Source organism: Anthonomus grandis, chromosome 11 (assembly GCF_022605725.1).
Source record: "Anthonomus grandis grandis chromosome 11, icAntGran1.3, whole genome shotgun sequence".
Taxonomy (NCBI): domain Eukaryota; kingdom Metazoa; phylum Arthropoda; class Insecta; order Coleoptera; family Curculionidae; genus Anthonomus; species Anthonomus grandis.
The window spans coordinates 28,636,653-28,647,398 of NC_065556.1; the positions used below are offsets into that span (position 1 = coordinate 28,636,653).

Consider the following 10,746-nt stretch of genomic DNA (forward strand, 5'->3'; position numbering starts at 1 on the left):
AAAAAAATGATTTATTCCAGGCAATTGAACCAGAATTTTTATTCTTATCACTTCCAGACAGTTGAGTATTTTTGCTATTCTAGTCAGTTGAATCTCTCCGGAAGTTTTATGCCTTGGCGTTTCAAATTAGAGATTACTCATTAAATAACTCATGTAATTTGAGATATTCTTAAATAATTTTTACCTACATACAGTCAAAAGGAATTTCTTGAAGAGGATAGTTGGAAAAATGTCTTTGAGTGTTTGACGCTTTGATTTATTAAAAGAAGCACCAAGGAATTTGTGGATATAAAGTCCTTAAAAGCATCTATATCTTGTGCACATACTATAGAATGCATATTAACAGCCTCAAATTGGTTGAACACAAGTTCTTAAAATTTATTACAGATATGGTAAATATTTAAAAAAATTATGAATTACTGAATATGCACCTATTACAACCGGTCATCAATGAAAATATCTCTTAACCCTTCAGTAGGGTATTTGCTCCTGAATTACTAGAAAAAAATTGATTTTCATGTTCCATCAACACCTATAAGAAGCTGGAATAAATGTATCTCTTGAATTACCTGAACGAATTCTAAAATAGACTTTTTTGGTTGGTTACGTACATTCCTGAAGCAAGTACATAACGGCATCCATTGTTATTGTCATAGATATTGTCGTCGGTAGCTTTAAAATCTACCAGATGGGGCCAGATGGGCCTGGGTCTCTGAAAATCTTAAAACTGCCCTCATTACTCCACTTTTAGATCAGTCTATTTTCATTCTTTACACTGTGAAAGATGATTTAAAAGAAATAACAGGTTTTGGATTCAGATCGAACAAGAATACTACTGATGCTTCAATTACTGTTCTTAAAGGCATATTTAATTAGCGAAACCGTTTCTGCTGCTGTATTTTGTGACTTCATCAAAGCATTGGACTTTATAGCCAGCTTGTGTTGCCTAAAGGCAAAAATTGAAATTAACTTGCTGTTATTTCACTAATGTCAGTATATATTTTGCGATGTATATATTTTTTTATTGGACATTAATAAATAAATAAATAAATAAAATGACCAGAAGGACGGTACAAACCCGACGTTGCCAATGTGTCTAGAAAGTCCAAATAATTCATGTTACGCCTCTGATTCTTTGCCTTTTTGAATTATTATTTTCTTGTTATACTAGCCGTGGGATGACAATTTTAATTTAATTGTTCGATTGTTTAAATTTCAAATTAACGAATATATTATGATTAGGCAGGTATATAACTGTTATACGGCAAATATGGGTGACGTTTGTGCACTTAGGAAGCCAAAATATATAAAATTATGACTCGAGTGCAAATATTTTTTTTTTTTGACAAACAGGTTTTCCTCAACTTGTCACACTTGAAAAGTAGATCCTTGGTTTTAGTATAGTTCTGAAGATAAATGTATCCTCTTGTCTACGGGCTTATTAGCATACAGAACACAAAGGACTAAATTAGATCAATTTGTAATAAAACTGGTCCCGGGTCTATGAAAAATAGGTGCATGGGCTTCTTTAAAAATGGCAACGAATGTCCCTGAACCTAATAATTATTAGTTAAACAAAAATGGAATTTGCCACTTAAAAGGCACTTTTAGGCTGTCTCAATAATCTCGCGTGATTTATTTCTTAGAGATAATGGTACCGGTGGTTCCTAAAGTGTCTTCGGTTTCAATACGTGAAAAATTGCTTTTAAGTTTGAATTAATTAGAATTTGCCGATAATTCTTAGCGGGATTATCGTATGCTTTTAAGATTGTGATTTATTGCACATAATTAATAATATTCATACATTTGCACAGTAATATGCGGTGAGTGAAACTCGATACTGAGGCAATGCAAGAATTGTTTTTTTCCTGGATTGCCTGTACCTCAACTGCCTGGAATAAATCTTGATTGTATGTAGAAAACTATATTGAGGATTAGGGAAATTAAACTGTGGAATTCCTGGAAGAATTCCAAAATTTTCAAAGTTGAGTGAGATAGCCAATGATCCGATTCAATATGCCAAAATTATGATGTAAAAGTTCAGTATTTTTTGGGCGATGTTTTATGGTACAAAAAATAGTTCCTGCCATATGAAAGACCAAAGTTTTCTTAAATATTTCACAAATTTTTTTTGCAATTTTTGGAACCTCTTTCATGGAAAAATATTTTTTTTTTTCACTTCTACACACCCTGGAATTCCTGGGAGTGTACATACAATGTTGCAATTTTTTTAAATTTTTTTCAGAGAGAAATGTGCCACGTATATTCGAAATTTTTGAGAAGGTCGAACGGAGAACTAAACGGTTTAATTAAAAATTTAAAGATTAATATCTAATAACTTTATATATAAATATATTTCAGACATTATTCTTTTGCGTTGTCACTTATTTCCTGTGCCACACCAATAAATATTACTTCATAATTTAAAAATAAAAAAAAAGAAACAAGATAGAGGAAATAAATGGCCAATTTATTCCAAACCGTGATTACGTTCATAATAAGCCATATAAAACCAAATTATGTATAAAATAGTCCTGCTGCGAATCGAAATTTAACAGCTTTATAATGGTTATAAAATTTGGGTGTTTATTTTTGTGTGTTTTATTAATCGGGTTTATTTCCAAGTTGACGTGAGGTCAACGGAACGTATCTTAGCCACCATTAAAAAAATTACTTTATAATTACCAAATAAATTTGAATATTTACAAGAGAACTAATATGTGATCAACGGTTAAGAGTGAACGCAATTGAAAAATCACCTGAATTCCCCACCCGTTCAACCTGTTTCCTCTCTATGACAGGGTTGCCAATAAGAACCGTGCTGTCATCCGAACACTTCAAATATAATTTTTGTCTAAATTACCCAATTCAAAATTTCAGTTGTTAAAAAATGGATCCGCCGTACAATCCCAAGTATCCCCAAAAGGTGGTGATACCCCAAGGAACTTATGACTCCGGTCAAAATGTCGTCCTGGACGTGCCTGGAATAGAAGAGGAGGACATTTTTGTTGCTACAAAGCCACGGTAAAACCACCGCTATGTAAATTTCAAAATATTTTTTAATTCTTGTGACTCTGCAGGAACCAGAAGCCAGCGCATATCCTTAGAACTCGGTAAGTTACCATAAAAAATCTCCCAATTTATCGATACAACTTTTCTAATTGTTTTTAAGTCCTTCGGGTCCACACCGTCCAAGACCCGACCCTCCTCACACGCCTCACTCTCTCGTGACCGTCGGTCCAGAACCGTAAGTTCCAATTTTAATTTAAAAAAAAAATTAATTCCTCATATTCCTCCTTTATCTGTGCAGAGACGAACTTGAGCAAAGAGAACAACAGAATTTGGAAGACGACCTGAAAAACTACCATTCGGCCAGAAGGAAACTCTTTTACGATGTGCTCACGCTTCAGGTTACGAAGGTGAGTTTTCACTTAGTTTTACCGCAATAAACTAATTAAACTCCCTTTTGAGTTGCAGCTTAAGAAAGGAATCAAGCAGCACCATAAGAAGGATTAATAATTATTAATAGTGTGCTTAGTAAAAGAATGTGCAGTGCCCCAGTGATATTAAGAATAAAAACCTGAGTTTTCTTACGAATGCTTTATTATTATCATCATCACCATCAATGCTAAAATAACTGTTTAGTTTGCCTTGGTTGGTCCCACCTCAGAAATGTATCGCATAACATCTCTGGAGAAGCCGGTGGGGTTCCTTTTGCCATTCAGCTTATTAAATCCATAGAGTTGCATAAGAGCGCTGCTAAGTTCCGCGTTTCTGGCATGAACTGGTAATGGGACGTCCGGATTGTCTGGAACTGTTTCCTGGACTAGTTGAGGAATATCCAATGAGAGAGATTTATAGAGGAGTTGCTTCCAGCATAGTTCGCTTTCTGGACTATGGGGATCCTAAGAAAAAATCAGAGATTTAAGTTATGTTTTTATGCGGTACTTGACCTACTAATGTTTTTCTTGGTAAAAGGTGCAAAAACGGGAGAAGGGGTTTGGGAAAATTGAATGAGTTTAATCAAAGTGCCGTTGCATTTAATTCAGATGTATTTAGAAATTAAAGAAATTTGGTTTTGGAAATTTTCATTGAATTGATTATCCCGGAAAAAATTAAGGGAAGATGCTTATAGAAATGAAATATTTAAGATCAAATGCTTGGAAAATAGGTAAAGTTCCTTGGAAAATTAAAATTATCACTTCCAATTTAAATGACTCATTGATTTCCTGAAGAAACTTGAATTTAATTATTCTTGGTACTTCATGGGAAGTACCAAGTCTACAGCCATACATTTACATAGAAAATTGCCATTTTACTTACTATAAGATCACATCTTAAGACATTACAGTTTCCTACTGCGACCAGCAGACCCAGGCAAGCAACGACAAAAAACGTTTCCAATATGAACTAAGAAAAAAAAGAAATAAAAAATTAAAACTTAATTAAATAAGCAAAATATATAACTGTTAAAATTTGTCAAAAATTACAATTGAGACTAATGATCAAACTATAATTTTATCAATCTTTTTGAACTTACTTTTGCCATTAGATAGAATGAAACTGAATATCACTGGAACGAAACTTTTTAGAATAGATTCAAATGAGGTTGTACCTGGTATATATACCACTTTTTTGACGCATTTCTATGGAATTAATTTCACGGATCTAATTCTGATAGCAAATTATCCCTATTAAATTAGGAGAATTTATGACAGGATCAATATGGAATTTTATGAGGGAGTACGGCATAATGACACCCAATAATTTATTAAACTGTGTAGTGTTTTGCATCCATTTCCAATCCACGTGTATAAAATGTCTTTTTTTGTGTAGAATTTCCACGTAAAGTATGTCCATTCCAGTTATTTACGGTTATGTTTGTTTAATGTGACAAGGAATATTAATTTTCCCTTATTTATGGCATATCTGAATGACGTATCGTAAAATTGGTAAAAAGAAGAAGCTTATCGGATTAACGGTTGAATATTAATAAAAATACCGGGTGTCCAGGTCCAGACCTATTTATGGTGTTACTTCAAATCTGTATGTTCCAAGAATTGATAGACCATGTTTATGGTAATAAGAAATAATAGAGGTTTCTGGAAACGTATATTTCTGTATCTGATGACTAAAATTGCTCCTGACAAACTCAGAAAATCCTATAATTATATTATTATGTACGTAATGGCTGAAATAAAAATGTCACGAACAGACAATACTCTAAGACACCCCCCTGGAAGTGGGCGAACGGGGGTATAAATATGACCAAATAAATCATTAGATATTCACTTGAGGTCTATAGGGCTTAGTGGTTCTATTGTGAGCATAAAAGGTAAACAGCAGTAAAATCAGTTTTTAAAAGATATATTTGTTTTTTATTCGTAGGGTATAATCGCAGCATTAATAATGCTAAAGACAGCATTCTTGTTTACACTATGTTTGATAGTGATTGCGAATCAATGTTCATCCGCTTATCCGACAAGCAATGAAGAATACCGATTTTTAGAGAGAGATGTAAGTATTGTATTTTTATGGGTTGTATTGGGTTAGAACTTGTACAATTTAGGCAGAATGGGTTGCTAAATGTTGGTACTAAGTTTTGTTTAAATCGGTTGATAAGAAGTGAGGGAAATGGCGGTGAGAAGTATAGGAAAACTGTTTAAGGTGTAAGCTTATGAGAGTTTTTTACTTTATTTTTGGTTCTTTAAAACATCGAAAAAGAGATTTTGAAAACTATTTTTTTTCCAAAGTTTCACTTTTTTAAGGCAGAATTGCCTAAGACGCCATTAGGACTTAAACGGTTTATCTGACAAGGAAAGCGTTTAAGAGTTTTCTTACTTAATTTTTGACTCTATATAACGTGGAAAAGAAAATTTATGTTTTTAAGGAAAAACTGCTTGACCTCAAATAACGCCTAAACGGTTCTTCTGATAAGAAGAGCCTATAAGAGTGTTTTATTTTATTTTTGGGTTTTTATAACGTAGAAAAAGAATTTTTGAAAAATTATGAGTTTTAATTTTTTTTCAAAGTTTCACTTTTTCAAACGAAAAATAATAATAATAAATATAAGTGTCTTTATTTGAAATTAATATATAATAAAAATCACAAAAAAATACGATTAGAAAAATTGTATTAGTCAAAAAAGCAAGAAGGCGAAGTCCAGATAGAATATTGAATAACACCTCCCTGATCAACTCAATTTAGGTCATTTGGCGAATTCATAGAAAGAAACATTAAAAACTGTGGGAAAAAGATTAAAGTAACATAAAAATATTATGTACAAAAGAATTACTAAGTATAAAATTGGCGATTATTAATAATTAATTTTGCGTAACTTTATGAGAGAGAGTCATCTGCAATGTTTGTGGTAATGAGTTAAAAAATCTATTGTTATATTAAATGAAAAACTACGCTCCATAATAGCAGTTCTGTGATATGGCGGTGTAATTTTATTTCTAAACCTTACATTAGTATTATCTACATAAGTTCTACATATTACAAGTTCATACAAATATGATGGGCACTTTAAGTGAATGTTTCAATTATAGGTAATATTGACTGCATTCGACCAACTTAGTTATTAATCCAAATACTTCCTCTCGTATCAGCAGTTGTAATGCATTTTTCATAGATTACATCTGGATTATTGAACACAGATAAAACAAGGGAGTCTTGACACAGTAAAGTCTTGTTTTTTCTTTTAGATAAAAAATGCAACAATTTTAGTCAAACAATTGTATTTTTAATACAGACTGGTATATGAGATGAAAATCTTAGAGGGCTATCAAATGGTAAACCCAAATTACGAACGTTAGTGTATATTGTTTTATTGGATTAGGCAATTGATTCACAAAATTTTAATGGCCAAAAATTTGCAAAACCAGCACTTTTTAGGGTGTAGCATTAAAGGATGGTTGTATGATAATTTACTTAAGCGGTTACATTCACGGTTCAAAACTCTACAACTTTCAACAGTGTTAAAAGTCGAAATTATACCCATTTGTAATGACGTCATTTTTGTTTATCCCTGTTTAGCATATTCCAAACAGCGGCGACAACAAACTTTTGAAAAAAATTGGTGTCTGATGATTATTCATCTTTTATATACTAGGTTATGTGAAATATCCGTCACTGTCAATCAAAAATATTGGTTTGTCAACTTGTTCTTGAAAGTTATTTTGAAAAGTGTTAGATAATGCCTAAAAAAAGATATAATAGGTATAATGAACAATCGCAGCTGATGATTTTAAATATATTGGCATTTTTTCAACTGGAAAAGAAACAAGTCCGAAACGGAATTGCACTTCAAATTGAGAATGTGATAGAGCGAGCCGCAGATGCAACAAAATTGAGCACAACAACGATCGCAAATATAAAGAAGGATGGAATAAAATCAGATCAGGATTACGCAGCCCGTATATCTTTCAAGCAAAAGACAGCAAAAACCAAAATTACAACATATTTGAAACATAGAATTCGGGACACAATTTATTCTATGTACGCCAGAAAAGAATATGTAATATTGGCCTAATTCTCCCATGCAGTTGAGTGCATTTAACCCTTTAATTCTCAGAGGGAGAAAAAAAGAGAATTGGAGAGCCTGGAAAAGTTTTTTTTTAAGTTTCTTTTAGGGAATGAAGTGCACTTAACTACATGACAGGGAGAGAAGAAAAATGGAGAGCATGGAAAATTCTTTTAAATTTCTTCCAACAATTTGAGGGCAATTTTAGCCCTTTCAAGCACAGTTTACAGGACATGAATTGAGACAACCCGTCAGAATCCAATAGCTCACAAGTGACAAGAAGTGTTTACTTTGCATTAGTTAAAGCACACCTAATGTATGAAATTTTGCCATGGGCATGTATTTTCATTATGGGAACAATCTGCCTAATGTATAGGAAATGTAATAGCACTCAGGAACAGGCAACTTAATGAGGTTCAGAATTTGCTTGTATTAGATGCATTTTATACAGTTGATGTTACATGTTAGCATTGAGGTATGTAGTTTTAGTCCTATATCACTTTATGTTATATATTTTAACAATGTTTAAATTTTCAAACACCTACATCAGCTACAAGGTTTGTGAATTTTGTAAATTGCTGTTCTAGTTATCTATTTTTCCCTTTGTCAACTATATGGTTACAATAAATCCATGTCTATGTCTTACTGTTAAGAGAAAAGTTTAGGGAAGAAATTGAATATTTTGAGTTTCCATTGACTCCTTAAGAAGATGGATCACTAGTATAGGTTTCAAGTGGAAAAAATCAAATAACAGAAAATATTTGATGGACTTGCCAAATATTGTTCATAAAAGAATCAATTTTTTAAGGGAGTATATCAAAAATAGAAATGTAGGTCCGGAAGGTTTTACTCCAGTTTTCGTTGACGAGACGTGGATTTTTAGCAAGGAATCATTTTGTAGTAGCTGACAAGATGACACCAAGCACACGGATTCAAGGAAAAACAGTGAAAGTAAAAATTATCTAGTTATCTTTTTAGATTTTTTTGAAGAATAAAAACTATTGCCCTTGTAAGGGCCCTCTAACTTCATAATTTCATCTGTTTCATATAATTTCTCTCTAAGAAAATATGAGGGAATTTACTCGTGCTCGTGCCGAATTCTACTTTTCAAATATGTTGTAGATTTGGTTTTTGCGGTCTTTTGCTTGGAAAATATATGAGCAGCGTAATCCTGATCTCATTTTATCCCATTCTTCTTTATATTTGCGATCGTTGTTGTGCTCAATTTTGTTGCATCTGCGGCTTGAAAATAAAGTATATATACGAATATAAAGATATAATAATATGTTGCTGAAATAAATAATTTGTTAATTTCTGAACATATAAAAATACATAGCAGACTATTAATTTCTGAGGGCGATGGTAAAGTTTCTAACCTAATATCGTTTTTTCTCACCTGGATGACGTAACTACAAATGGATATAATTTCGACTTTATCTGGACTATAACTTAGATATACCTGTGTATATACATTCTATTTTTTTATTCTCTTCTTGACTCTCTATATACTATATATAATTTGTTGAATTTGATGCAAAACAAGTAAACACACTGTATATAGCATATTATCATAGCATATTATATGACATTGTATTCTGCAGAGCATGAGCAAAATTTCCGAGGGTCTTTAGACTGTAGAGGCGAGCAATTTGAAGTATGATATTGATGAAACAAATACATACATTCATTAGGGGGGACATAAACAGTACAAATTAGCGATTTATTACCTCCATTTAAGACGACACTGACTATAGACATTTAAATAGAGTAAAGTGTTTGAATATAACAAGAAAAAGACGACAAGATTTGTTCATCAAAATCATCAGGTCATCCGACACGGAGATCCTATAAGAGTTTTTTTATTTAATTTTTGATTCTTTATAACGTAAAAAAATTTGGAAAATTTATGAGTCTTCATTTTTATTCAAAGTTTCACTTTTTTAAGGGAAAAGTTCCTAAAACGCAAATAGAGCCTAAACGGTTTATCTGACAAAGGAGAGTCTACAGAGGAAAGTTTCACTTTTTTAAAGGGAACTACCTAAGTAGCTTCTTAATGGTCCTGACAACAAGAACCGATAAACGATTTTTTATTTTATTTTTAGGTCTTTACAACGTAGAAACAGAATTTTTTTTCAAAATTTCATTTTGAAAAATTGTCTAAAAAGCAAAAAGCGCGTAAAGGGTTCATCTGACAAGGAAAGCCTATGAGAGTTTTTTACTTCATCTAATTGGTAAAAAAAGATTTTCAAACATATTACCAAAAAAACCAATTAAAAATGTCTCGTGAATATGGCCAAAAACCTAAAATCATAAATGCAGATTTTACTTTATTGTGGAAATATTAAGTCGAAATTAAACCAAATAAATAACCATTTTTTCCTTAAAATATTCAAAAAAAAATTAAATTTCTTATAGAAAACTCGTACCTATACAGGGTGATTAATGGTACCTTAGACATTTACGGAGAACGGAAAATGGATTTTTTTTGAAAATTTGGCATCATAGATTTTAGCTGGTGATCAAACGTTTAAAAATATTTTTAGCGATACAGCGTTGTTATGCAAAATTTTCGATCTAAAAAATTACATGTTAATTGTAAAAAACCGAAATTTTGATTTTTCTCAAAAACTACAATTTTTTTAGTTTTTGATTATTACGTACAAGGTGCCCGTTTGCAAGGAGTACTTGACAGTTTTTAAATGAAAGCTCTATCTTTAATAACAAAAAAGTTATGCAAAATTTTCGATCTAAAAAAGTACATGTTAATTGTAAAAAACAGAAATTATGATTTTTCTCAAAAACTACAATTTTTTTAGTTTTTGATTATTACGTACAAGGTGCCCCTTTGCAGGGAGTACTTGACAGTTTTTAAATGAAAGCCTTATCTTTAATAACAAAAAAGTTATGCCAAATTTTCGATCTAAAAAATTACATGTTAATTGTAAAAACCGAAATTTCGATTTTTTTTAAAAACTACAATTTTTTTAGATTTTGAATATTACGTACAAGGTGTCCCTTTGCAAGGAGTACTTGACAGTTTTTAAATGAAAACTCTATCTTTAATAACAAAAAAGTTATGCAAATTTTTTTTTCAAAACAAACACGATATAAGCTTATACCAAAAAATAGTAGCAACTTTGTTATTTTAAATGGTTGTTTTTGTATAAGTTGTTTCTATACCTATCTTTAGTGGTTTTCGAGAAATTAATTATTTTCTTTAT

At 31.5% G+C, this 10,746-nt stretch overlaps 2 protein-coding genes across 2 annotated transcripts; one reads left to right on the forward strand and one right to left on the reverse strand.

Annotated features, from left to right (window-relative positions):
* Positions 1-2,796: 2,796 nt before the first annotated feature.
* Positions 2,797-3,593, forward strand: LOC126742090 (uncharacterized). Its single transcript, XM_050448626.1, has 5 exons — positions 2,797-3,024; positions 3,081-3,113; positions 3,173-3,247; positions 3,311-3,419; positions 3,478-3,593. Exons 1-5 carry the CDS (start codon positions 2,891-2,893, stop codon positions 3,514-3,516), a joined length of 390 nt encoding a protein of 129 aa, XP_050304583.1. The 5' UTR covers positions 2,797-2,890; the 3' UTR covers positions 3,517-3,593.
* Positions 3,586-4,590, reverse strand: LOC126742091 (uncharacterized). The gene is made up of 3 exons (XM_050448627.1): positions 4,541-4,590; positions 4,324-4,410; positions 3,586-3,905 (listed from the first exon to the last, which is right to left on the reverse strand). The coding sequence occupies exons 1-3, from the start codon at positions 4,547-4,549 to the stop codon at positions 3,642-3,644; spliced, it is 360 nt and encodes a 119-aa protein (XP_050304584.1). The 5' UTR covers positions 4,550-4,590; the 3' UTR covers positions 3,586-3,641.
* Between the last annotated feature and the right edge of the window lie 6,156 nt (positions 4,591-10,746).

Excerpts from the sequence above, each read along its gene's own strand:
- LOC126742090 (XM_050448626.1), top strand. The coding sequence starts at position 2,891 with ATGGATCCGCCGTACAATCCCAAGTATCCCCAAAAGGTGGTGATACCC. Across the intron at positions 3,025-3,080 it reads TTTGTTGCTACAAAGCCACG|GAACCAGAAGCCAGCGCATA; the intron begins GTAAAACCACCG and ends GTGACTCTGCAG. Across the intron at positions 3,420-3,477 it reads TCACGCTTCAGGTTACGAAG|CTTAAGAAAGGAATCAAGCA; the intron begins GTGAGTTTTCAC and ends TTTGAGTTGCAG.
- LOC126742091 (XM_050448627.1), bottom strand. Across the intron at positions 3,906-4,323 it reads TCTTAAGATGTGATCTTATA|GATCCCCATAGTCCAGAAAG; the intron begins GTAAGTAAAATG and ends ATTTTTTCTTAG.